At 49.5% G+C, this 26,809-nt stretch overlaps 2 protein-coding genes across 4 annotated transcripts; one reads left to right on the top strand and one right to left on the bottom strand.

The window, feature by feature from the left end:
- Nucleotides 1-6,562: 6,562 nt before the first annotated feature.
- Nucleotides 6,563-17,561, top strand: LOC110473253 (uncharacterized). 2 transcript variants are annotated; one of them, XM_085586077.1, is made up of 12 exons: nucleotides 6,971-8,063; nucleotides 10,157-10,353; nucleotides 11,227-11,405; nucleotides 12,176-12,256; nucleotides 12,440-12,618; nucleotides 13,364-13,556; nucleotides 14,477-14,568; nucleotides 14,747-14,903; nucleotides 15,414-15,536; nucleotides 15,909-16,051; nucleotides 16,388-16,469; nucleotides 17,376-17,561. In XM_085586077.1, the coding sequence occupies exons 1-12, from the start codon at nucleotides 7,042-7,044 to the stop codon at nucleotides 17,457-17,459; spliced, it is 2,532 nt and encodes an 843-aa protein (XP_085442203.1). In that variant the 5' UTR covers nucleotides 6,971-7,041; the 3' UTR covers nucleotides 17,460-17,561. The 2 variants fall into 2 exon arrangements, with proteins under 2 accessions (XP_085442204.1, XP_085442203.1); XM_085586078.1 differs by lacking the exon at nucleotides 15,414-15,536 and having other exon boundaries at nucleotides 6,563-8,063.
- A 784-nt stretch (nucleotides 17,562-18,345) lies between these two features.
- RPE65 (retinoid isomerohydrolase RPE65) lies at nucleotides 18,346-25,014 on the bottom strand. 2 transcript variants are annotated; one of them, XM_021535593.4, is made up of 14 exons: nucleotides 24,820-25,014; nucleotides 23,976-24,058; nucleotides 23,504-23,654; nucleotides 23,122-23,229; nucleotides 22,888-23,029; nucleotides 22,192-22,339; nucleotides 21,853-21,934; nucleotides 21,523-21,655; nucleotides 21,266-21,405; nucleotides 20,319-20,448; nucleotides 19,367-19,481; nucleotides 19,168-19,262; nucleotides 18,967-19,078; nucleotides 18,346-18,497 (listed from the first exon to the last, which is right to left on the bottom strand). In XM_021535593.4, exons 1-14 carry the CDS (start codon nucleotides 24,828-24,830, stop codon nucleotides 18,346-18,348), a joined length of 1,602 nt encoding a protein of 533 aa, XP_021391268.3. In that variant the 5' UTR covers nucleotides 24,831-25,014. The 2 variants fall into 2 exon arrangements, with proteins under 2 accessions (XP_021391268.3, XP_085442206.1); XM_085586080.1 differs by lacking the exon at nucleotides 24,820-25,014 and having other exon boundaries at nucleotides 23,976-24,423.
- Nucleotides 25,015-26,809: the final 1,795 nt, after the last annotated feature.

Raw genomic sequence — 26,809 nt, 5'->3', positions numbered from 1 at the left:
TTGCTGAAGGCTGAGATGCTGAAGTGATTTTTTGGAACCCCATTTCTGTTCTGTCCCTGCAAAATGTGAATTCATATGGTACCAATTACTGGATCTTGGACAAAACAAGTAGCAGTGAGAAGAAACCCCTGTGGTTTTTATGAGAATAGTAAGTAGAAGTCAAGAAAGCATTTCATGCCAAGTGGATCAGGAAAGCAGGAACTGGAGGAGGATTTTCTGGTATCACTGCAGCATCTTGTCTGTGATTTTCTATGTATTGTTCCTTAATATTCAGTTTTATTACTGAAAATTTGTGCCATAACTCAAGGTAGAGGTATTTTACAAATTATGGCAAATTTCATGGAGTTCAAAGGTCAGAAATGAGGGTTTTGTCTTCAAAAATGTGCTCCATGATTTCTAAACTCTCCAGCTTTGCTGAGGACTTTGCTGACACAGGGTGGGGCTGTTGGCTAATGGGGTGCCCCAGCATCCACAAGGAGGGTCAGACTCAAGTAATCTTATTTATCCACCAGGATCCTGGAAAAGCACAAAGAGAGGACAGAAAACTACTTGCAGGGCCTTTTTTCCTGATTTTGGTACTGTATTGCTCTGGCCTCTTTCTGTGGTGAGCAAGTCACAGTAAATGGTATTTTTATCCTTTTATATATTACATGTTTGCAAAAATTGCTGACAGAAACTGCCAACAGGCTGCTCTAATCACTATAATGCTGCTTCACTGGCAAAAAAAAGCCTTTTTGCTTTAACCCAGACCATCTGCTTTGGGGGCTTTTAATGATGCAACCACGCTGGCATTTACAGAATGAAAACTCTGCTGTGACCTCAGAGTGGGAGATCAACTCTAAGGGGACAGGAAGGAAGGAGGGGGGATGTTAAACTGATCTGAAGGAGACAAGAGATGCATGAGGAAGGTGCAGATTTGGGACACATCTAACCTCAATTCTTCTTTCAAGTAACATTTTCCTGCAAACAAACACGTCACATCCCCCCAAAGGTGCTGTGAGTAACAGCAGCTCCTACAGCATCGATAGGATATTTACTCAGTGATTCACCCCCTTCCTCCAGTGTTTATCTGCCTGCCCTGACCACATCCAGTCACCAATTACTAGCTGGGAATGGCCTTACAAACCCATGGGCAAAGCACTCCAAACGCTCGGGCACAGGCTGAGGCTTTGGTGTCAGCACTCGGTGCCAGGGCTTTGCGCAGGGGAATAAATCCATCAGCACTTTCCTGGAGTTTGCAACTGAATCTGCATCTCCTCTCACCCACAAAGAGCTTTTGGATTACCTCAGAACACTCTTGGTTAGGCCTTTGAAACAGGAAGCAGCAGATCTTCACACTGTTCTTGCATTTCAAGATGTACAAGAACAGCTGCTCAGAAGTTTCACACACCTCTGCAGGTAAAACCACCAGGTTTTGGCTCATGAAAGTTATTTTTCTTTAGATTTGGGTATTATCACCAGTTACCTGCATTCTCAGAATAAATTTCTGTTCTTCTCAGTTCTTACCAGTGCAATTTAGGACAGACTGGCCCTGCAACAGGGAATTGTACACTGTTTTAATTATGTACACACTGTTAGTTATGTACACATTATTAATTATGCCTTAATCAGAAGATAATTCCGTTCCTCTGAGATAATTCTTCTCTTTTTGCTCTGTGCATTTTTTTGCAGGAGTAAAGCAAACCAGAATTTCACATTTCTCAGTGATGGATGCAAGAGGACACGTTGTTTGTCTTCTCCAAATCAGCTGGGATTCCACAACTGGAGTTATTATGGGATTTTTCTTGGGATTATCAACTCTTTGTGGCAACAGGCTGAGAAGCAGGGAAGGCTAAACTGGAGTTATGTGGAAAATAATTGTGGCTAAGGATTTGATGCTAATACATAATTTTTTAGAGGTGTTGTAATCCAGCTGCTGTCTCATACAGCTGTGATGAACAAATGTGCACAAAAGTTCCATGACTCAATGGATCACCCTCATCTTTTGGCACAGCTTGGGAAGACATCCCTGGATCTCTGTCTGGGTATTCATAAAACCTCAAACTACACAAAAGAAGAAGCTGAGTAGTATGGGAGCATCTGACAAAACCCTCAGTGGGAATGGCATTTACTTACTGAGGGTCAGGCTCCCAATTTCTCCTGTATCTTCCAACTACTTAATTTAACTCCTTGGGTTCTCAGGGATCTTCCAGCAATTAAAATAAATAAACTTCTTAATAATTCATATCAAATCCAGACTCTCCCTCAGCATACCTGCCCAGGCTCAGCTCTTCCTTTGGGGTAGATGCAAACAAGTGAGATTCTCACACACATCAAGTGAGAATTACTTTCTTATCAAATTTGTTTTGAGTCAAATCTATTCTAGAATGATCTAAGTCCTGAAAAACGCTGCAGGACTGTTCAAGTCTGCTAGCACTTCTAAGTAAACAAAAAACCCCTGCTTTAATTTAGCCCAATTTCCAGACCACCATGGTCAAAACCCGACTGAAAGCTCTTTAGGCACTAAAAAACAAAATCTAAATATGAAACAGAAGCTCCACAAGGAGGAGGGCTCTGTGGGAACCCTCCTGCCTTTGGTCTGACAATCCAAAAAGTGTGTTCTGGTTTCCCCCAGCATCCGGTGCACTCCAGCAAAGTTTCTAAGTTTAAGCTTCACTCAAAGCTTCAGTGTTCCTTAAATGGCACAGCTCAGCTTGGCTGGCAGAGCTGCAGCTCATGGTAAAGGAAGCCACCACCACATGAACGTTTTCCCTAAATGCTGCTCTATATATTCTCAATGCTCAGCTCAGGAGTCGCTAAAATAAGCTCCTAAAATAACAACTTCAAACACTTCACAAGGCTGCAGCCTCTCGCAGGGGCTGGGTTTTCCTACCTCAGGGTGCCTTAAACAAAGGATGCTCCATGCCATGACAGCAGAGGAAGGCTGAGCCCAGCTGGAGGACTAACATAAGTCAATTAGGATCCATTGGCTCTTAATTAGAGGATTTGTTATTTATCCCAGGCTGCCTCCCAGTACAAACTGGTGGCGGACGCCTTCTCTCTGAGATAAACAGGCACTCAGAAATGTGGGGGCTGTTTCTTTCTCCTTTAATCTGAGCAAGCAGCATTTAACTTTCATGAGGAATGAAATTAAGTTACTCTTTTAAGCCTGTGTGAAAACCCTTTCTCCTACTTACTGCAAATTCTGCCTGTGACCGCTGATTCCATCTACTGGAAAACCTGTAAAATAATAAAGAATGAGTGAATCATTTAGGCTGAAAAAGAGCTTTGAGGTCATCAAGCTCAACTGTTAAACCAGCACTGCCAAAGCCATCACCAATATAAGCCAAGAAATCAACAGCAAATGGTATTTATAGAAAATCTGCTCATTAAAATCACATATAATGAAATTGCTATGCAACACCAGTGTTTCAGAGATAATGTCTCCTATGGAAGCCTAACAATTATGGAAAATGAAATAAGCATGAAAATATAATTGGACAAGAGTCACTGATATATTCACAGAACAGAGAACTCAAAAATCTTATGAATCCAGGGAAATGATATGTGGGTCAAGTTTAAAAGGAGCCCAGAAACACCAGGGAGCCCAAATCTCACTTCAAACACATATCCAAGTGTTTGCATCTGCAATTCCTCCTCCAGAAAGCTGAGCAGCACCACCAACTCTCTGAAATTCAGACTTCTTCAAATGTATTCTGCTTTACATGGATATCTGTCACCACTTCTTACTTCCCCATTATCACCTGCACCACCGAGAACACAAGAATTCACATGATATCCCACAGGAAATGCAAAAGATCTCTATAAAGCTGCACAGTGACTCTGTCTCCTCGTCAGCTCTTCACAAGTTTCTCAAAGTGTTGGGGGAAAAGAGTTCTGGCTACACCAGGGAAGGAGGAAAGAACCGAAGCGAGCATCAACCGTCCCCAAAAACGCCCCAAATCAGCCTGAATGGTGCAGCAGCTGCTGAATTCGTGCATGGGCTCCATCAGGAACCTCTTGTGGCTGTATCAGTCCCTATAACAAGTCTGGATCAGTGGTTTTGTTAAATGTCATTGTTCAGGCCAGAGGAGGCCCCGGAGCTGCTGCAGGGCTGGAGCCCCTCTGGAGCCGGGCTGGGAGAGCTGGGAATGTTCCCCTGGAGAGGAGAAGGATCCAGGGAGAGCTCAGAGCCCCTGGGAATGTTCCCCTGGAGAGGAGAAGGATCCAGGGAGAGCTCAGAGCCCCTGGGAATGTTCCCCTGGAGAGGAGAAGGATCCAGGGAGAGCTCAGAGCCCCTGGGAATGTTCCCCTGGAGAGGAGAAGGATCCAGGGAGAGCTCAGAGCCCCTGGCAGGGCCTGGAGGGGCTCCAGGAGAGCTGGAGAGGGGCTGGGGACAAGGCAGGGAGGGACAGGACACAGGGAATGGTTTCACTGTCAGAGGGCAGGGATGGATGGGACATTGGGAACTGGGAATTTCTCCCGGGGAGGGTGGGCAGGCCCTGGCAGTGGTGACTCTGCAGTGTCTGTGCTGCCCTGGAGCGCTACCTTTGATCTGGCAGAGCACCTCTGCCCGCTGCTCCCGGGGCTCTCCCTGTTCCAGCACAGACCTTCTCCTTGTCACAGGGTTTGGGACAGCCAGAGGGACTCAGGCACATTCCCTGGGACAGCTGAAGCCGCCCAGGGCAGCGGCACCACCTCCTACAGCTCCACCTGAATTGAGCTTCTTGCTACAAGGGAGCACAGCACTGAAAAGTGTCCTGTCTGTTATAAGCAAAAAAGGACAGCAAATATTATTTTAAATTGTTATATCTCAGGGAGTTTTAATTATTACCCTCAAGATTTTTTAATAACATATATAACGTATTTACCTACGAATTCCAGCCCATGCTGGATACTTTCACTCACGAACATATTAGTCATCCCTTAATTATTGCTACCCAGCCTTATTAATATGTATAATACGCGTAAAGAGCTCCCTGGCAGGGATGCATTTTAATGAAGACACTGAAAGGCAACACACAGTAATTTCTAGAAGGTTGTGTCATGGTTGACAATAGCAAACCAAAGCAGCCCAGGGATGGGATGAGATGTGGAAGGAGAAAAATCAAATTCGTTTTAATATTCTAATGATAAACTTAATTTCAGAGAGGACACCTGGGGCACAGGACACACAAGGAAGGGGACACCCAGGGCACAGGACACTCGGGGTTTGGGATGGCAGGGACAAAGGATGCACATGGCATGGGACACTCGGGGCACAGGACACTGCGGGCACAGGACACCAGGGGCAGAGGACACACAGGGCACGGACACAGGACACCAGGGACAGAGGACACACATGGCACGGACACAGGACACCAGGGGCAGAGGACACACAGGGAATGGACACAGGACCCCAGGGGCAGAGGACACACAGGGAATGGACACAGGACCCCAGGGACAGAGGACACACAGGGCACGGACACAGGACACCAGGGACGGAGGACACACAGGGCACGGACACAGGACACCAGGGACGGAGGACACACAGGGCACGGACACAGGACACCAGGGGCAGAGGACACACAGGGAATGGACACAGGACACCAGGGACAGAGGACACACAGGGCACGGACACAGGACCCCAGGGACAGAGGACACACATGGCACGGACACAGGACACCAGAGACAGAGGACACACAGGGCACGGACACACAGGGCACTGAGGGCACAGGACCCGGGGGCGGGCCGCCCTGCGGAGCCGCCCCGAGAGGCGGGCGGGACCGGACGGGGTAAGGAAGAGGCGGTGGCGGCAGGTCCGGCCGGGCCGCGGCGGGCCCGGGGCGGGCGGGGAGTGGGGCCGGCGGGGGCCGGGGAGCTCCGGCGGAGGGGCCGCGGCCCCGCGCTCCCTACCCGGCCCGGGCGGCTCCGGTCCCGGCCCCACCGCGCTCCGCAGGCCCGGCTGGGCCCGCCCGGAGCGGGGCTGTCCTCTCGCGGCCGCCGTGGCACGGCAGGGACCGGGGTGTCCCTCAGGAATCCCGCAGGGACCGGGGTGTCCCTCAGGAATCCCGCAAGAACCGGGGTGTCCCTCAGGAATCCCGCAGGAACCGGGGTGTCCCCTCAGGAATCCCGCAGGAACCGGGGTGTCCCCTCAGGAATCCCGCAGGAACCGGGGTGTCCCTCAGGAATCCCTCAGGAACAGCGGTGTCCTCTCAGGAATCCCGCAGGAACCGGGGTGTCCCCTCAGGAATCCCGCAGGAACCGGGGTGTCCCCTCAGGAATCCCGCAGGAACAGGGGTGTTCCCTCAGGAATCCCGCAGGAACCGGGTGTCCCCTCAGGAATCCCGCAGGAACCGGGGTGTCCCCTCAGGAATCCCGCAGGAACCGGGGTGTTCCCTCAGGAATCCCTCAGGAACAGGGGTGTCCCTCAGGAATCCCTCAGGAACAGGGGTGTCCCCTCAGGAATCCCTCAGGAACCGGGGTGTCCCTCAGGAATCCCGCAGGAACCGGGGTGTCCCCTCAGGAATCCCGCAGAAACCGCGGTGTCCCTCAGGAATCCCGCAGGAACCGGGGTGTCCCCTCACGGCTCCCGCAGAAACAGGGGGTGAACCTCAGGAATCCCTCAGGAATAGCGGTGTCCCCTCAGGAATCCCGCAGGAACAGTAGTGTCCCCTCACAACCGGCTGGAGTCGAAGTGGCTCCTCACGACCCCGTATCAAAGCTGGAACCAGTGGTGTCCCCTCGCGACCATTGCGGGAAGACAGGAGTCGGGAATGTCGCCTCTCCACCGCCGCTGCAGGGCTGGAGTCAGGGCGTCCCCTGAGGGAACAGGGGGTGTGCCCTCACGGCCCCGCCGCACCGGGGCTGTCCCCTCAGGCAGAATGGAGCCGGGGGTCCCCTCATGTCCCCTGAGGGAACAAGGAGTGTCCCCTCACGGCCCCGCCGCACCGGGGCTGTCCCCTCAGGCAGAATGGAGCCGGACTGTCCCCTCATGTCCCCTGAGGGAACAGGGAGTGTCCCCTCACGGCCCCGCCGCACCGGGGCTGTCCCCTCAGGCAGAATGGAGCCGGGGGTCCCCTCATGTCCCCTGAGGGAACAGGGAGTGTCCCCTCACGGCCCCGCCGCACCGGGGCTGTCCCCTCAGGCAGAATGGAGCCGGGGGTCCCCTCACGGCCCGCGCCCGAGGCGAAGGGCCCGCGCTGTCCCTCGGCCGAGGGAGCCCGCTCTGTAATTCCCGTCCCTCGCTGCCCCTCGGCCGAGGGAGCCCGCTCTGTAATTCCCGTCCCTCGCTGTCCCTCAGCTCTCGGGGCCATGTGGAGCCCGGCCCCGCTGTGCGCCCTGGGCCGCCGGCGCCCCGGCCCCTCCGCGCTGCTGCAGCCCCCGACCCGCCTGCTCCAGAGGGAATATCGGGAGAAAACCCCGACCCGCCTGCTCCAGAGGGAATATCGGGAGAAAACCCCGACCCGCCTGCTCCAGAGGGAATATCGGGAGAAAACCCCGACCCGCCTGCTCCAGAGGGAATATCGGGAGAAAACCCCGACCCGCCTGCTCCAGAAGGAATATCGGGAGAAAACCCCATTCTGCCTTCTCCAGAGGGAATATCGGGAGAAAACCCCTTTCTGCCTTCTCCAGAGGGAATATCGGGAGAAAACCCCATTCTGCCTTCTCCAGAGGGAATATCGGGAGAAAACCCCTTTCTGCCTTCTCCAGAGGGAATATCAGGAGAAAACCCCGACCCGCCTGCTCCAGAGGGAATATCAGGAGAAAACCCCATTCTGCCTTCTCCAGAGGGAATATCGGGAGAAAACCCCGACCCGCCTGCTTCAGAAGGAATATCGGGAGAAAACCCCTTTCTGCCTTCTCCAGAGGGAATATCGGGAGAAAACCCCTTTCTGCCTTCTCCAGAAGGAATATCGGAAGCTGCCACTGCCCGGGCAGGGCTGGGGAAGGACGCAGCACCTGCCTCCCTGCCGGTTTTTAAGTAATAAACCCAAATCCAGGCGCCATCCCAAATCATTCCCGGTTCTAGACGGACGTGTCCCCGCCGTGTACCGACACGTGTTCGAAGGGAATTTAAGGAACAGCGAAGCTGTGATTAAAAGGTAATAAAGCGGTTTCATGGGGTTTTTAGAGCATTGCTATTTGTGACATGGTGTAAGAGTCACTTTTGGGCACTTTAGGGGCTTTAACACAGGACAATATTTGCCTCATGGAGCAATGTGGCTGCCCAATCCCTGGAAGTGTCCAAGGCCAGGTTGGACAGGGTTTGGAGCAGCCCGTAGCAGAGGGTGGCACTGGATGAGCTTTGAGGTCCCTTCCAACACAAACCAGTCAGTGCAATGTTGACTGGAACACCCAAATCGAGGTGCGAACTATTTAAAACAGTGCCATGTGTTGTTTTGCGTATATTGCCAAGAAATACTTTTTCCAGACCTACGTAACATTTGTTTCGTGTTGCATTTCGAATGCAAAGACGTAAATGGTGACTCACACACTCCTGATGGAGTAGGGGATGGGTGCTGCAGTCCGTCATCATTTACAGATAAAACAACAAAATGTGTTTTATGTGTTTGTCCCGGAAGATCAGATGGCACAATTGCAAAGGCCTTTGTTCAGGGGAGTGATCCACGAGCTGGAAGCAAAGCTTTGGAAAACACACTGTGCCCTCCTGTGGTGGTATTGAGGACATGATCAAAATCCTTTTCCTCCGAAGTTTTTCCAGCCTCCAGAGTGTGCAGGGAGCCACACTCATCACAGAATCACACCCAAAGTGCTGTGTGAGTCTTTGTGTCAAACAACATTTACAGTTGAAGGTGATGAATCTGGGGCAAAAATGTCTGAAATAAGGGAAGAACTTGGTTTATTTAAGGCCAAAATTGAAATACTGTGTTTATTTATAGTTTTTTTCAGTTTTTTACCTGTACATGGTACTGCCCTGACAATACCATTGGGTAATCACTTCCTCCTTGTGACACTGCAGTGTTCCCTGCTTTTAGTATATCTTCCAGATGTAGCAATTTATTCCACTTCCCAGTTACTGATTTTTGTCAGATAAACTTGTTGCAGGACCTGACAGAGGAAGCTCTTGGCTGGATTATTCCCAAGAGTAGATGGAACATAGAGGTTCATCCTGAATTAGGACAGGCACATTATGATAGCCTCATTATTATATATTATATTATTGACTTTATTAAACAGCTTTTGGCTAACTAAATAATAGACCTTTCCTTTTTATTACACCTTGGAAAAACAATAATCTGAAAATGTGAATTTATCTTCATTTTCATGCCATTTGTGTGAAAACTGTGCAATATATTTAAGCTCAATCTGCTAAAGGGTAACTTGTAAGGAAAATGGTTTGCATCAGGAGGGCCCTCAAAGCCCACCCAGTGCCACCCCTGCCATGGCAAGGACACCTCCCACTGTGCCAGGGTACTCCAAGCCTCATCCAGCCTGGCCTTGGGCACTGCCAGGGATCCAGGGGCAGCCACAGCTGCTCTGGGAATTCCATCCCAGGGAACAATTCCCAGTTCCCAATGTCCCATCCATCCCTGCCCTCTGGCAGTGAAGCCATTCCCTGTGCCCTGTCCCTCCCTGCCTTGTCCCCAGCCCCTCTCCAGCTCTCCTGGAGCCCCTCCAGGCCCTGCCAGGGGCTCTGAGCTCTCCCTGGATCCTTCTCCTCTCCAGGGGAACATTCCCAGGGGCTCTGAGCTCTCCCTGGATCCTTCTCCTCTCCAGGGGAACATTCCCAGGGGCTCTGAGCTCTCCCTGGATCCTTCTCCTCTCCAGGGGAACATTCCCAGGGGCTCTGAGCTCTCCCTGGATCCTTCTCCTCTCCAGGGGAACATTCCCAGGGGCTCTGAGCTCTCCCTGGATCCTTCTCCTCTCCAGGGAAGCCCCCCCAGCTCTCCCAGCCTGGCTCCAGAGGGGCTCCAGCCCTGCAGCAGCCCCGGGGGTTCCTCTGGACGGGGCAGGATGAGCTTCTCATCCACCAACACCCCAAATCCTCCCAGGGCTCCTCTCCATCCCTTCTCCCACAGCCCGTGTTTGTCCTTGGGATTCTCCAGGACCTGCCCTTGGCCGCGTTGGACTCCTGAGGTTCCTCCAGCCCCACCTCTTCCCCGTCCGTGTCCCTCCGAAACCATCCCTCCCCACAGCTTTGTTCCCATCGACTTTGGGGCTTTTTTCCCATCAGGTACTCGGAATTGCTGGAGAGGGTGAAGAGAGGAGGGGGAGAAAACGCCGTCCTGCGGCACACGCAGCGCAACAAGAAGGTGTTGGTGCGGGAGCGCCTGAGGCTGCTGCTGGACCATGCGGATTTCCTGGAGCTGTCCCCGCTGGCAGGGCTGGACCTGCCCTACGGGGATGTCCCTGCTGCCGGCTGCCTCACGGGTAGTGGGATGCTGGGGGCACTGGGAAAGGAAAACCGTGGGGGGAAAGGATGCATGGAATAAAGTTTATGGGGTGTTTTAGTATCTGAAGTGATTTCCTAGGAAAAGTTAACCTTCTTCTTCCCAACAGGGAAGAGTTCAGCCACTGCTGTATTACTATAATGGGAGAAACATTTGAAAAAATGGTTTTTAATTCCTTCTAGATTTAGTAATTCTACTTACCACTTACTAATTTTTTTGTCTCAAAAACTGTAGGGTGATGTGTCAAATCAGCTGTTGCCTCTTAACAGAGAGAGGACAAAGTTACTGTGAGAAACAGGAGCTGTGACATGCATTTTGAAGCGTTTTTCAAATCACAGACAACTGCATTTTCTCTGCAGACGTCTCTTTAAACTGGAACAGCTCTTCAAAATGAAATTTCATTGAATTTCAATGAAATTCAATTTTATTCAATATCAGTGAAATTGCATTTAGAAGAGTGGTTCCAGTTTAAAAAGTAACCAGAAGAAAAGTATAAAAATCCTTTTTTCATTACAGATTGTTATAATTTTCAGTTTTGCAAGGGTAATTTTTAATTGCCTTCCTTTTTATCTCAAGGGTTGGGAGTTACAGTGTATTTTTTTCTGTTACATTGTCAGCAGAATTAGGTAAATTTATTTGAGGTTCTTCTGTCATTTAGATTATTTTTTTAAACACTGAAATTCCAGAGAAGAGTGTAAATTTCTTCCCTGTTTGGTATTTTCACGTTAATTTGAACCTTCTTGATGTAGCATTAGTGAGAAAAATTACTCCTGAAAAAGTTTAAAAGTTTGCCCCTCTTGCTTTGCCTGTTGCTTTAGAGAGTCCTGATAAATATCTATGGTACTGCTTGCAGGAATTGGCAGGATCTGTGGGGTCTGGTGTGTCTTCATTGCAAGTGATGCCACTGTGAAAGGAGGAACCATTTACCCAATTGGAGTGAAAAAGCAATTGAGAGCCCAGGAAATTGCCATGGAGAACAGGCTGCTGTCTGTGCACCTGGTGGACAGCGGGGGAGCCTTCCTACCCCTGCAGGTACTGCTGGCACTCTGCAGAGCAGAAAATACCAGTATTTATTTCATCACCTGGGCTAGTCCTGCACCTCCCACCTGATCAGAGGTTAGACACTCCAGTGAGTGCGCTGAGCTGCTTTTGTGTCTGATAAATGAGTACATAGTGGGAAGTGTCCATTTTCACTCCAGAATCTCTAAAGTGTTTGTATTTTATTGTCCTGTTTGTGCCAGTGGTGCACTAAGCTCTGTGGCCTTTAAAAGTGGAGTTTTTGCAATTCTGACTGCAAAATAAGAATTTGAACAGGTTCTTTGGTGAAATGCAGAAATCATTGTCATAGAGACAGGAGGTGTTCTCTATCCACACTGAGGGCAAGCACACAGGAAAAGTTACCTGGAATTTTAAAGATATTTAAAGTTATCAAACTTTAAAAGTTACCTGGAATTGTATCCAAAGCTAAGTAAAAAAGGAAACTGCTGAAGGCATTTCACAGATGAAGTAGAGCTACCACCCTTCCCTTCTTCACATTTGCAGTCAGTTTGTGTAGAATATATTGATTTCAGAAAAAATCACAAAACTTAATGTGGGATTTCAAAGCAAATGGGTTTTTTTTTGGAATTTAACAATGTATGAAGGAACATAATGAATGCTATTAATGAAAGGTTCAGGAGTGATTATTAATGGGACCTTCCCAGGGTTGGTTTTGGTGTGTTTGGGAATGAATGGAGGGAAGAGGAAGCATCAAGTTTCATAGTTAACATTAAAAATCCCTTTTTCTTTTCCCTGTCCTTCAGTCAGAGCTGTTTCCTGACAAGCTGCACGGTGGCAGGATTTTCTACAACGAGGCAATCATGTCTGCCATGGGAATCCCTCAGGTACAGTGGCATGGGGAGTGCACGGGGGTGTAGGAAAGGTGTAAATGCGTAATAAATTTTGTTCTGTCTCTGGTTTGTTCCCCAAGCTGTGATTTAGCACTTTCTGCATTTCTGAAACAACTTTGGGCTTGGCTTTGCCTTTCCTGTCCCCTCTGCAGCACTGCTGTGTCTGTGTCCCCTCAGGTGGCCGTGGTGTGTGGCTCCTGTGTGGCCGGAGGTGCCTATGTGCCCACCATGGCTGAGGAATCCGTGATCATTGATAAAATTGGGACACTGTTCCTTGCTGGGCCACCCCTGGTGAAAGCTGCCACGGGAGAAGATGTCTCTCCTGAGGACCTTGGAGGAGCCAGGCTTCACTCACAGTGTGTGGAGTATTCTCAAAACCAGGGAATTCAGCATGCTCAGCCTGAAAGGAATGTGGCATTGGTGTTTCAGAGCAGGGCTTGGAGTGGAACCTGTGGTTACACTGGCTTGCCTTCTCAGGTTCAGGGGTTTGGGTTAAATCAGCCAAAGGGAAGTAAAATGAAGTTATTGATGGGGTGAGGCAGGGACTGGACAGGTTGGATTTGGATGTCTGTTGTTCCACATACTTCTTGAACAATATACAACTTGAACAACTTCAGGCAAGTAATTTCCTCTGTGCCTCACAAGGAGCAGCTACAGAGGAGGAATGCTATCTCCTCTTTTCCAAGTGTTTTCTAGAATATACATATTTAACCCAATTATGCTACATGGAATGCATTCCTGTCTTTATATCTTGGCTGCAAACACTTATTTTGAAATAGCTCCTAAAGTATGCTTTCGTCTTTTCCCTTTTTGATATTGTCTGCAACAACAGCATCACAAAAATAAATGCCAAGGTGTTTCTTTAATCCAAATATACACAAAAGTCATGGGGAGGAACAACTCCTTACTGTGAATTTAATTTGGGATTGGACTGCACAGAAATTCCACTGAGTGACTGCTTTCAGTTCATTCATACAGAAACAAATCACACAGATTTCCATAGGGCATTTGGAGAGTCTCAGCTTTTCCCCTAGAGTATGGGTTTTCCCTCAGGACTCAGAACTCATTAATTCAGTGCTAATGAATGTCTCTGTCTCCTAGAGTCAGTGGCTGCAGTGACCATTTTGCACTCTCAGAAGAGGAGGCCTATGAGTGCATTCGTAATGTTGTCTCTACCTTAAACTGTGAACCAGTGCCACAGCAGGACAGGGAACCTGACAGTCCCTTGTACAGCCCTGAGGAGCTCCTGGGCCTGGCACCACTGGGTTACAGCTGCACTCTTCCTGTCAAACTGGTAAGGGAGCAGGGATTTCATTCTTGCATCCTTCACTCTGCTCTATCCCACAGCTCCAGGTGTTATCCTGAATTATTACCTCATCTGTTGCCAGCCTGTCCTAAGCCTGAAACAAAGTAGGATGGCAACAGTTCTGTGGGATAATAGAAGATATTTAACCTGAAATCCTGCTGGAGATAAAATAATCCCAGATTGTGCCAGTGCTGCCCAGCTGTTTCTATGCACTGTTGGGATGCTTTCTTTCTGTTTTTCACTGCCTTAAGAACATACAATCCTTTAATGCCTGTGTTTCCCTTCCCCTACCTTTTTGTTTCTTCTCCCCAAGTATTCAAGATGATGTAAAAGAAATGGTGAAATTACTGACTGAAAAACCAACACAGCTCAGATCAAACTTGTTTGAGGTTGGGACAGACACTAAAGCTTAAGCAGAGATATGCAGAGCTGCCCACGCTGTTTCCATTGTGTTCTACATGAGATTTTGTCTCCATAGATGTGAATGCAGTATGTTTTCCAGTGGTAAATTCTTGCACTTGAGGGAATTGACTGTAGAAAGCCTTGAAGGCAGCTTTTAACTGTGTTGGAAAAAAGCATGAGCCATATGAACCAAGCATTTCTTCTGCACAAAATCTGAAACTGCACACACTGGGGTTTGGTTTTTGCTATTTTACATTTTTATGCACAGGAACAAATGTGCTTTGTAAAACTAAAATAATTTTGGAGTTGGCCTTTGTCTTAAAATACACAGCTGGTAATTAAACTGAACACAAATTTGGAAGGTTTAAGCATATTGAGCATTTAGCAAGTCACCCAAAGACCATCTACCCATCTTGCATAACTCAGGTACTGTTTGAAGAGCATTTCTTTTAGCAGAAGTCTCCTCAGTTTCTCTAGTAAAGTAAAGTCTGTGTATTGCTTTGCAGGTTCTGAGCTGGCTGGTGGATGGAAGCAGATTCCAGGAATTCAAGGCTACTTATGGAACAACACTAGTGACAGGATTTGGCCATGTGGAAGGGTATGGCTGGGAACATTCCCCATCCAAATGGATGGACATGCATTTCTCAACAGCTTTTGTGTCCTCAGCAGGTTCCACGCCATTCCAATCATTCCTAGGGCTCAAAAATCATGGAATTGCTGAGGTTGGGAAGAACCTCTCAGATCATGGAGTCCAACTGTCCATGTTTGTTCTGCAGGCACTTGGTGGGGATAGTGGCCAGCAATGGGGAGCTGGCTCACGATGCTGCTCTCAAGGGCAGCCACTTTGTCCAGCTCTGTGGCCAGAGGGGAATTCCCATCCTCTTCCTCCAAAACACTGCTCCACAGCCAGCAGGGCCTGCAAGCATCTCACAGGTATGGCATGTTTGCTTCAATGCATTTCAAACAACTCTGAGTTCTTGTTGTGCCTAAAGTTACATTTTCAGAACTATTAACTGTTAGGAAAACCAGTTTTTTAACCACTCTTGATGAAGCTTCGTAATGACTTTGCTAACAAAAAGATTTAAGAGCGTTCTCACTTGAATTTTAAGCAGGGCTGGATGCTGATGTAAAATGATACTGTTCAGTTAGCAAGGCAGGCTGGAAAGTTTGGAACTTGCAGTGCTTTTGACATTGAAATACAGCTTATTGATTCCCCTGCTAGCTCTGCACTCCAGAAAATTGGCAATTCCTCTTTTGAAAGTGAAGGTATTAAAGCCCAGTAGGATTTTTCCTGGGCTAAGGAAAGCAAAATCTCCATTAGATCCCAGATCTGTTTCTGCAGAATTGTAAATAAATAGATAATTTTGAAATACAAGTTTGTTGGGAGTGGAGAGAATCTAGAATAAAGTCTTAAAGGATCTAAAATATCTATTTTTATTCCAGGCAGAGGCTCATTCCAATAGGCTGAAGGCTCAGGCCTCCATGATGGCTGCAGTTGCCTGTGCTGCTGTTCCCAAAATAACCATTGTCATTGGAGGCTGTTTTGGGAGTGACAGCTACATCATGGTATGGGTGGCACCAGCCCAGGGCTTGGGGACACACCTGTCACACTGCTCAAGTGTCACTGCATTTCTAAAACACAGCTGGGGAGCTCGAGCTCTGAACTCATATTTAAGTAAGAAATGCAACACTGCATGTGATTGCTGAAAAGTAAACATGGAAGAATTAAACATGGAAGTGCTTGGAATTCAAAATGAAATATTAAAATAGAAATATTGAAGGCAGTGGGGAGGTGGTGGTTCCTAGCACAGGGTGTTTGTCCTCATACAAATCCACCTGTGTTCCATCCTGCCTTGCCCTTGGTTGTTTCACCCCACAGACTCCTCTTTATGATTCCTCTCAGTGAGTTTGTTCTGTTCTTTGGTTTTTTCCTTGTAGTGTGGGAGATCATTCAGTCCAAACTTTCTGTTCCTGTGGCCCAATGCAAGAGTTGGTCTTGTTGATTCTCAACATTTCCCCACAGTCCCACCAGCTGGGGACTGGACAGGAGAGGAACTGGAGCTAAAACAGCTGAAGGCAAAGTAAGGACATTCATTATAAACCTGACAGGGATTTCATTGTTAAATTACCTACTTTTGTTCATCTAACAGAGCAACACATCCCAACTAATGAAACAAACATGGATCTACTGCAAAAATATTTTAAATTTCCACGTAGTTCAATGCCTTTCTGTTAGGGTCTTCCCATTACTGCAGAATGGTCAGCTCTGTTATTTGCTGGTTTCTGACTAATTTTAACAGCAGTGCTGCCCATTCTCCTCAGGTGGCTGGATCTGCCTGTTTCAGCTGCAATCTATTTTCACTGCTCTGCTGTTTTTATTGTGCTTTTAAGCTTGTTCAATTCCCTGTCCTCTTCAGGCTAGAGGAAGAAAGCAGTGCCTTTTACTCCTCTGCCAGGCTCTGGGATGATGGGATCATTCTACCTCAAGACACCAGGAAGGTGGGTTTTCCTTTTAGGCCATTTTATTCTCCAGTCTCACAGTGGGTGAACATGACTCCCTCAGGGTTGGCAATGTGCTGATTCCAGACCTGGGGCTCCCACTTCTCACTCCATGGAATTTCTCTGTAGTTCTCATCCTGTCTCTTCCCCATTAGTTTATTTTAAAAGTTTCTCTTGAATTCTGGTTACTTGACCACAGCATTTCCCCACTGAGCCTCTCCTTTAACTTCACCATAATTTGAATCTGCATCTGAATCCCTTTTTCCCATATAATTACCCATATCTTCATTCTTTGGAGTTCAAGAATTCCTTTTGTTTCCAAAACATTCTTTTATCCTGGGATGTTGCTTGTTGCAATTTTCTCTTCCTGCTTTAAATTTGCTGTGTACATTTGGGATTCTTCCCTGCCTTTTTATTGATTTAAAATTAGCAGACATCCTTCTCTCCATTAGGTTCTTTCTGAAAACTGCTGCCTTTGTTCTTTTATTTTTTCCTTGTTAGATTGTTTATTAGCAATAAAAATCTTCTCTGCACTTCTGAAGTTTGTTTACTTGAAGATCTCAGTCTGTCCTGGTTTCAGCTGGGGTTAAATCACAACACAGCCCTTCTAAATATGGTGCATATTTATGGAACTATGTGGATGGTAAATATTTTCATGGAGTTTATGGAAACTTTGATAATGGGAGAGCACCAAGAAGTTTTTTTAGTCCTAGAGCCCTGAAATTCCCACTTTATGAGCTACGCATGAAAATAAGTGAGAGTTGAACTGTTCATTTTACTGTGTTCAGTGTTTCACAAACAGAAGGAACAAATAAATAAGCACAGAACTAATGAGTTGTACTGTTGTTTTGGTTTTTTTTTTTAGGCTCATTGTTTATTTTTTTGTTTGGTTTTGTTTTTAATTAGGTGATTGCCCAGTGCTTGGAGATCATGGAACAGAAGAAGTACCAGGCTGTGTCTCCCTGTCCCCATCCCATCATCAGGATGTAACTGCAGCCCCCTCAAACCAGAATCCTCTACCAGAACTCTGAGTATAAACATTTTATAATTCTTTGATACCATTAATAAAAGTGTTGAACAACTGAAGACAAACAAGAATCCCAGATTTTAAATCTGCTGGCAGGAAGTTTTTATTCTCAACAATAACCTCTTTTAACATGAGCTGGAAGTTTATTTTGGGAGAAGGAAGGATTAAGCTGAACATCTGTAGCACTCTAAGAAAGCAAAGTCAGCCCAGGGGGTAACAATTGCTTGATTTTTTCATGTCCATGTTTTAACATAAAATCCAGAAATCAAGGAGCTGCACTTGGACTAAAGAAAGGGAAAAGAGCAAACACACAAGGGAAGGTGTGCAGTTTGCAGCCCGGGCGAAGAACAAAACTCTACCTGCCACCCTCTTGGGATTCCCAAAGCAGCTGTGGCACAGCTCCACTGGGATTGCTCTGAGGATACCACAGAAATGACCAGGATGATGTTTAAATCCAGAATCCTTCAGTAGAGGCTAAAAATTCTCAACCTTGTAACAGAGCACAGCCAGCTGTACACAAGGTTACCACATGTCATGTAAAAGTGTTGAGGTTACTCTCTGCTCTTTTAGCCTCTTCAATCTGCTGCAGCTACAAAGTTTAATTTTGCACAAACAGAGCCTCTCCACCACCTCCAACTTGTGGTTTAACTGGAAATGGTACCAAAGGGTGTATTTTAAAAATACCTGATTAACCATTTTGAAGAATCATTGACAAGACTGAACTGCTTGAGTTGAGCTAAGCAGCCCCACAAATGCAAAGGACTGTGGAAGGAGTTGGGGTCACCTGTAAACGGAGACTGCACCTTTTGGGAGCTGCAAGAAGCCCGGGGCAGGTGTTGCTGTCTGTGCTCACGCCCTCTTGAAGCACCCATGGAATGTCACGGGAATGTTCACCTCCACCTCGGCCCTGGCCACCTCGCTCATGTCTTTGGCGTTGAGGATGAGGAGGAAGGCGGGCTTGGGCCCCACCCCCGGGCTGATCACGATGCTCAGCACCACCCCTGCAAGGTGAGAACACGGTGGGTGTGGCCCAGGTGGGTGTGGGCTGTGTCTGACCCCGGCTGGGCAAGGCGAGAGCAGCCCTGGCACTCGGGGCACCAGAAATCCCGGGAGTGTGGTCGCACGGGCAGGGACACAGCGCAGGCTGCCCAGGGAAGCTGTGGCTGCCCCAGCCCTGCAAGTGTCCAAGGCCAGGTTCAAGGCTTGGAGCAACCTGGGGTAGTGGAAGGTGTCCATGCCCATAGCAGGGGATGGAACAGGATGAGTTTTGAGGTTCCTCCCAACCCCAAAATTTTATTCTAGTTTTCCCGTGTTTCCTCAAAAAATTCCCATCAGTGTTAGCACCTGTTCCATCTCATCCGGGAGCTGCCTGCAGGCTCTGCCCCGCCCAGCTGTGGCACAGCCCTGCAGCCAGCCTGGCACAGCCCTTCCCAGTCCAAATCCCAATGCCACCAAGCCCCCCAGCATTACCATCATCTTCCTCCAGTGCATCTGGGTGGGAAACGAAGATCGGCTCCGACGGGTACGCATCTGGCTCCTGCCACACCCAGGTCTCCTTGGTTTTCACGTTCAGCTTGCAAAGCTGAAGGTGGGGACAACACACAACCACAGAGCTCAGAAATACTCCTTGCTGTCCCCAAACTGAAGCCACCCCCGTTGGCTGATAGTTACCCTGTCTGGGACAAAGTGGTTCAGCCCCAGCCCGTAGGTGTACGTGTACGGCTTCCCTCCGTACTTCGTGTAGTTGATCTGGGGGAATTCAAAGGCTACAAGGAAAAAGAAATGTGTGCAAATGCTGAGGGTTAGTGGGACGCGGTGTGCAGGCAGCACTTGGCTGCTGTGACCCGGGGCAGCTGGGGTGTCATCGTACCGTGACGTGGCCCTGAGAAAATCACCTCTGGCTCCAGCCAGATGGTCTCGTCGCTGCGCAGCGTCGCTGTGGCTGTCGTGTAGGGCAGGGTGACCAGGTTCTTCCCTGTGTCAGCCTGTGACAAAGAGAAATAAGTACCCAAGAGATTGGAGAAAAGTTTTGGTTTATTTGCACAGAACTGTAGCAAACAGCGCTGAACAGGGAAGGCAGCGACGTGTGGCAGAGCCTCGGGAGCGGCAGGAGGCGACCGCTGCCGTGTGCTTGGCAGTGCTGCAAGAACTGTCCTGTTCCTCAGCCTAAACACAATTTCCCTCCCTGCTGAAGGCATTCAGAGGTTTCATTAAGCACTGCCACGTGGGCTTGCACTTCTCACTTGATCCACAGCCCAGTGAGCTCCGTGAGAGGCTCTGCTGGCCGGTGCCCTGCAGCCCTTGGCCCGCCCGCCAGCCACCACGAGCAGGGTCATGGAAAGGAACCCAGCAGCTGCCAGCCAGAGAGCTCTGTGTGTGCCAGGCTGGCAGCTCCAGGGACCTCACACCAAGGGCTGGAGGATTTAACCACACATGCTTGGCCCTTCTGTGCTGTGAGCAGATCCAGTATTAACTGCTGCCACACAGGCTCTGCCATGAACGGTAACCATGGAGTCATCAAAGAGTTTGGGTTGGAAAAGACCTTAAAGTTCATCTCATTTTCTTCACCACATGCAGGGACAACTTCCACTATACAGCTGCTCAGAGCTCCATCCAGCCCAACCTTGGACACTTGCAGGGATGGGGCAGCCACCACCTCACTTGGCAACCATATAAATAAACTAGAAAAACATCGATCAGCTAAAGAAAATACAAAGTTTCTCTGAAAGCCCTTACTTCAAAGTTTGCCCTCTTAATGAAAAGGTTGAATTTGAAGTGAGTGGGGCAGGAGGCCTGGCAGGGAGAGCAGCAGGCTCCAGTACCTTGTCGATGCTCAGGGGCAGGACGTATCTGCGGGCCTCGGGCTGCGGTGCCTTCTCCGCCTGCCGCTTCACCTCGTCCCAGTTGGCCCGAAGGTTGGCCAGGTACAGGTAATTGTAGACAAACTCAAACCTGCACCAAACAGCATCACAGACAGAAACACAGCTGGGCTTTGCAAATGTGGGGGAAGTGTAGGTGGATTTTGACTAAAATTCATGGAAGTGTAGAATGGTTTGGGGTGGGAGGGGCCTTAATGTGTATCTATTCCCAGCCCCTGCCATGGGCAGGGACACCTTCCACTATCCCAGGGTGCCCCAAGCCCTGTCCAGCCTGGCCTCAGACACTGCCAGGGATGGGGCAAAACAGAGTGACAGAAGCCCCAGTCCAGCTCCTCAGCAGAGCTGAGCTGTGTGTGCACCACAGCCCCTGTCAGGTATTCAGCACAAGCACAGGAAGGGGCTTGGAGCAACCTTGATCATGGCAGGGGGTGGAACAAGATGAGTTTTATGGTCCCTTCCAACTCAAAGCAGTCTGGAATTCTATGATTATATGCCAGAATCAGCTCAGCTCAGGGTGTCCTGGATATGCAGCCAACACAGGATTGAGCTTCATCATTTCAGTGCCACATTTCTGTGTTTACATGAAGAGCAGCATTGAAGCCTCACACACACCCTGCTCATTGCAGCCCCAGGAGCCAGAATAGCATCAACCCTTCACCAGTCACTAACATCTCTTAAAGATAAAAGTAAATAAAAGATAAGAATATTTTTCTCCTGGATTATGAGTGCCAAGCAGGCCCCCTGCACCTCTAGAGATGAAAATGCTGTATAGTCTATGTGTCACCACATGTTAAATGGGTTGGTGGAAGTGCCAGAGGCCCCAGCAGGGATATGCCAGGGCAGGGAGTGGCATAGGGGCAGTTGTGATGCCCAGGGACCCTTGGCCTCACCCCTTCCAGGTGCACAGGTCCACAATCAGGAACCCGTTGTCCTCGTAGGTGTTGATGTGGTGGAAGAGGTTGAAGGCCGAGGTGCGGAACTTGAGGTTGAGGAGCTTGCCTTTCTTCTTCTCTGCCACGTGAAGCCACACCTGGAAACCACACAGCAGCTGGGCTTAGGCTCAGGGAATTGAAGGTGGAGCCAATGGACCTCCCAGCCCAGGTCTGGCTGCCCAGTCCAGCCCGGTTTGGGATGACCCCATGCTTACCCCCATGGTCTCGTTGGACTCGAAGCAGTCCATGTAGTTGGCTCCCCAAAGGCTCCAGGAGGAGAGGAACTTGAGGAGGTTGATTTTCACTGGTGTCTCCACAAACACGATGTAGTTTGGGGTCAGCCCAAAGCTGTTGTGAAAAGCAGGGGAGCACATCAGGCTCACTGGGGCCAGTTTGGATGAAAACCATGGAGTTGCTCATCGTAAACACATGGATCATCACTCAAAATGACCCTGATTTTGGTTAATCACCTAATTTTCATTGCTGATTACATGTGAAAACTAGTCCCTGGTTCCAGCTGACCTGCTGACCCCATGGAATGTTACCTGTGGACATAGGAGGGCTTAAACCTGTCGCTGCAGGGGAACTGCACCACCACCTCCGACTTGTTTATGGGGTCTTCCTTGTCTGGAATGGGACAGGTGAGAGGTTATGGAGGTCTCACCCACACTTGGTCTGTACTTACAGCATTACCCAGCAAATTTCTGCCTTTAACATAGAATCATCATTTAGAAGCCACCTGGAAGTGGCTTAAATACAACATTAAAAAAAAATTGAAATGGCTTAGGAAAAAACCTAACTCGATAACAAAGTTCATTTAAAGGATAAAGAAATGACTCAAAAGGGAGAAGTTTCCCAGCTCATCAGAGGTGGGGTTGACTGACCTGCCTGCAGAGGAGGAATCCGGATGATGTTGTAGGCCAGGGAAAAGTTTTTCCCAAAGCAATTCCCAATGTTGTAAACGGTGCCGTCATTCTCAATGTGGGGATGAGCTGTTGCCCCATTGACAGACACAAATTTAGAGAGATCCACCTGGAGAACAGCAGGGACAGAGTCAGGAGCTGCCCTGGCAGGAGGTGGGAAGGCACAAGCTCTGCAAGGTGTTGTGAGCCAATACATCCTTGCTCTGCATGTGGGAAGTTCCTCTCAAAGTCTGCAGTTGAGCTCTGATTTGCAAACTCCAGATGCTCCCTCTGCCATGGGAGAGCTGGGGGTGTTCAGCCTGGAGAGGAGAAGGTTCAGGGAGGACCCTTCCAGTGCCTAAAGGGGCTCCAGGAGAGCTGGAGAGAGACAAGGGATGGAGGGGCAGGATATTTGGAGTTAGATGGGATTTTGGGAAGAATATCTGTGAGGGTGGGCAGGCCCTGGCACAGGGTGCCCAGAGCAGCTGGGGCTGCCCCTGGATCCCTGGCTGGACACTGGGGCTGGAGCTCCTGGGACAGTGGGAGGTGTCCCTGCCATGGCAGGGTGGCACTGGATGGGCTTTAAGATCCCTGCCAACCCAATCCATTCTGTGAGTCCATGATTTTCATTTTAGTTTTACTTCCCCACACCTCTGTCTGCCCAGGACAAAGACCCACCTGCTTGATGGTCTCCAGGGTGTCTGGGTTAATCCTGGTGATGAAGTTGGTCTCAGTACAGGCATAGTAATCCTCACCCACAGGGTAAACATTCACCAGGGCGTTATCCGTCACCTCCACACCTTTGAAGTAGGTGAAAAACCTGAGCAGAGAAAACCAACAGGCAGTCAGGGGCTCCTGGGAAGCAGAAATTCCGTAGGACATCCCAGCAACGTGTGCAGCACGCCGAGGTACCTGGAGAAGATGTTCTTGCAGGGGTCTGGGTAGGCGTAGGTGCCAAACTCCGTTATGACGATCCTCTTCTCCGTCATGGCTCGCACGTAGGCGTCGGTCCGGACAAACCTGGGGGCCGGGAGGGGAGGGCCTGTTACACCTGCCACCAGGCTGTGCAATAAATACAAATATCCATTGAGGAACCTCACGAGAGCTCTGGGAGCTCTCCAGAACCTCACGTCGCATCTGGAGCTGGGCTTAATGGTATCACTGCTAGAGCTCTTCCAATAACCACACGGACTCAAAATAACCAGGATCTCCCACAGGCACAGCCTGTTCCCAGCATTTCAGATGAGCAAATGCTTCCTTATTCATTCCTTTTCCTTGGAAAACCGGCAGGTACCTTCGGTGGTAGGTGACGTGCCCCTCCTTGAAGTCGAACTTGTGGAGCAGTGCCTGGCCATCAAAGAGGTGGTAGAAGGGCTCTGAGCCCACCTCGAACAAGCCAGGACCACATCTCAGGAGGCTTCCTCTCAGCCAGGTGGGAATTCTGCCTGTGGGAGACCAGCATTGGGATGGGCACGGCAAATCAGACCAAGGAAATTTTATTGTGACAGCAAGAAAATCAAAACTTCATCTCATTTGCTAATTAAACTTAGTGTTCAAACACACATGAGCTCTTCAAGCTCTGATTTCTTCACACCTGCTGTGGACCAAGACATTCAGTATGGAAATGTCTAAAGAGCTCCCCACCCAATCTGACCTTTCTCTACCCCAAACCACCAGCCCTGTGAGCTCCTTCACAGCCAGCCTTGTAAAGCCTCTGAGCCCTGGAAGCCCCCGAGCTGCAGGAGGAGAGGAGGCCCCAGACCGACCTGTGACGTGGGCAGTCACTGGAGAGGAGAGCTCCTCCACTGTCTCAAAGAGCTTCTTGTAGCCTCCAGCAGGATGCTCCACCCTGAAAGGGCACAGCTGGGTGAGCCCGGGGCAGGGGCACAGCTGGGAGCCCCCTCCCAGGGAGGGATGGACTTTTCTGCACGGAATGATCCATGACTTGCAAAGAACTTGAGGGAGGAAGAAGCACCTTTCCATGAGGAAAGGCTCTGAGACTCCAGACAGCTGCTGAGAACTGTCCTGAGCACAAGGAGGGACAGGGACACTGAGGGGACAGTCCATACTGCAGTCCAACAAACCAGGACACCCAAATCATCAGAGAGCAAAATCCAGCTTCTATCTCCCAGCTCTTAGAAAAGCCTTTTTAAATATTTTTGCCTTTTTTTTTTTTTTGAAGCAGAGAATTATTTGTTGGGTTAAATTTTATCTGCTGCAGAGCCCATGAAGACAGACCAGGCACAGGCAGGTGAGCTCTGCCCAGAGCAGCTGTGGCTGCCCCTGGATCCCTGGCACTGCCCAGGGCCAGGCTGGATGGGGTTTGGAGCAGCCTGGGAGGTGTCCCTGCCAGGGCAGGGTGGCACTGGAGGGGCTCTGAGATCCCTCCCAACCCAAACCAGTCTGGGATTCCATTATTTTACTCCAAATTCTGGTCAGTCCTCTGGAACCTGTTCCTCCAGACCAGAACCACACCTTGGCATGGGACGTGAGATGAAGACATGGAGACCTCCCCCCTTCTCCTCCCCTCCAAACCCTGCTGCCCCCCAGCCCCAGCCACTGCTCCACCTGGGATGTGCTCCCACGGAGAGGAGCCTCAGGAATACTCACTGGCTGTACATCCTCCCGGTGAAGGGCCCGAGCCTCCAGAGCCAAGCACGGAGCCAGAGCTGTGCCGGGCATTTATGGGGTGCTGAGCCCAGCCCAGGGCAGCCCCATCCCAAAACAGCCCCCACCAATGAGAGCACCCCGGGAACAGAGCCGGCTTTCAGCACCAAAATCCTCCTGGGCTTTGGGAGCTTTTGTCCTGCTGCTCACACAAAAAGGGGCTTTCACTGTTTTTCTGAGACCTAAATTCTTCCCGAGCAGAAGTGATTACAAAGAAAAAAAGCCCAGGGAGGAGTGAGACGGAGCTGGAGCCGTGCCGGGAGCTGGCGCCGGCGTCGGCTCTGCAGGGACCATCCCGGCTCCTCCAGAGCCTCACCACGAGTGTGGGACACCAGAGGCACCAAGAGAGCAGAAAATCCAGTGGCAAACATCCAGGAATCTCCTGAGCTGGAAGGACCCACGGGGATCAGTGATCCAGCCCCTGAGCTGGAAGGACCCACGGGGATCAGTGATCCAGCCCCTGAGCTGGAAGGACCCACGGGGATCAGTGATCCAGCCCCTGAGCTGGAAGGACCCACGGGGATCAGTGATCCAGCCCCTGGCCTGCAGAGACCCCCCAACAATTCCATCCCTGGAGTGGTGTCCAAACCCCTCTGGAGTCTGGCAGCCTCAGGGCTGTGCCCATTCCCAAAATCCAACCTAAACCTCCCCTGATCCAGCTCCAGCTGTTCCCTGGGTCCTGTCCCTGTCACAGGGAGCAGAGAGTGGAGCTGTCCCTCAGCCCCTTGAGGTCTCCCTCAGTCTCATCATTAGGAACCACCTCTAGTAAGAGTCAACATTTATGAAAACAAGTGCTGTAAAGAGCAATTGCAAGGATGAACAGGGTCCAAGGTTCCTGCTGTGCCCTCACAGGCAGAGGATGAAGGTGTTTCATCACCCCACACATTCAGGTGCTGCTTCCATACAGAAACAGCTCCAGGGACCCAAACTGGGGTGACAAAAAGAGACATTAAACATCCCCTGCTGCATTTCTGCCACAACCAGCACGTGAGGTTTGGCTTCTCTCTCTGGTGTTGTTTCCACTTGGACAAGGGCTCATTTAAGGCTTCTCACAGAAAAACCAGGAGACTGCACTGAGATCTTGATTGAGGCCTCCCATTAACCCTTTGCATTGAAGAACCATAATTATAATTCCTCTATTTATGCCCATTTTGGTCAAGTTCTGTCAAAACCTTAGAAGGGAACATTAAATAACCTGGATCAAGAACTGGGAGTAATGAGGGCAGGCCTCTGAAAGCCAAATCCTGGGAAATGTGAGCTTCTCACCTACTAAGTTACTTAACTGGAACACCACATAAACAAAGCATTTATGCAACATGGAATGGGGTAGGAAGCACTGGAAGCAAACTCAGGCAGGTGCTGAGTGCTGGAGGAGGCTGGTCACAGATGTTCCAGGGGAGGAACAGCTGCCCCCTGCCCTGAAAGCACAAAGTTACCCTCAGGGCATTAAGGCACCATTAATACAGGGTAAAATTAGGCTAATTCGGGTTTCTCATTTACAAAATCTCTTTTAAAAAATGAGAAAAATGGTATCTTTTTGGGGAGAGAACTGACAGGCTCAAGATCACAGATGCACCAAAGAACTCCTGGCTGGGAGGGTGGCAGGCCCTGGCACAGGTGCCCAGAGCAGCTGGGGCTGCCCTGGATCTCTGGCAGTGCCCCAGGCCAGGTTGGACACTGGGGCTGGAGCTCCTGGGACAGTGGGAGGTGTCCCTGCCAGGGCAGGGTGGCACTGGGTGGCTCTGAGGTCCCTCCCAACCCAAACCAGTCTGTAGTAGATTGATTATTATTAATTATACTTTACCAAAAGTATTCCTGCAGATTTAAACTCATGTGGGGGAACCTTTATCTTAATTAATAAGCAAATCCCCCAAGTCTGGAAAAAATAGGGAAAATCAGTGTATTACTCTCACTTCACAGATCATCCATCCAT

The sequence above is a fragment of the Lonchura striata genome, chromosome 8 (assembly GCF_050655825.1).
Source record: "Lonchura striata isolate lonStrDom1 chromosome 8, ASM5065582v1, whole genome shotgun sequence".
NCBI lineage: Eukaryota > Metazoa > Chordata > Aves > Passeriformes > Estrildidae > Lonchura > Lonchura striata.
This window is presented reverse-complemented; position numbering and strand designations above follow the sequence as displayed.

Bases quoted from the DNA above. Each gene is read 5' to 3' on its own strand.
- RPE65 (XM_085586080.1), bottom strand. From the start codon at position 24,276: ATGGACTGTCCCCTCAGTGTCCCTGTCCCTCCTTGTGCTCAGGACAGT. The intron at 23,655-23,975 runs GTCGGTCTGGGG...GGTCTCCCACAG, and splicing joins AGTGACTGCCCACGTCACAG to GCAGAATTCCCACCTGGCTG. The intron at 18,498-18,966 runs GTAATGCTGGGG...CTCACCTTGCAG, and splicing joins TGCACTGGAGGAAGATGATG to GGGTGGTGCTGAGCATCGTG.
- LOC110473253 (XM_085586077.1), top strand. From the start codon at position 7,042: ATGTCCCCTGAGGGAACAGGGAGTGTCCCCTCACGGCCCCGCCGCACC. The intron at 12,257-12,439 runs GTACAGTGGCAT...GTGTCCCCTCAG, and splicing joins CTGCCATGGGAATCCCTCAG to GTGGCCGTGGTGTGTGGCTC. The intron at 14,569-14,746 runs GTATGGCTGGGA...TTTGTTCTGCAG, and splicing joins GGATTTGGCCATGTGGAAGG to GCACTTGGTGGGGATAGTGG.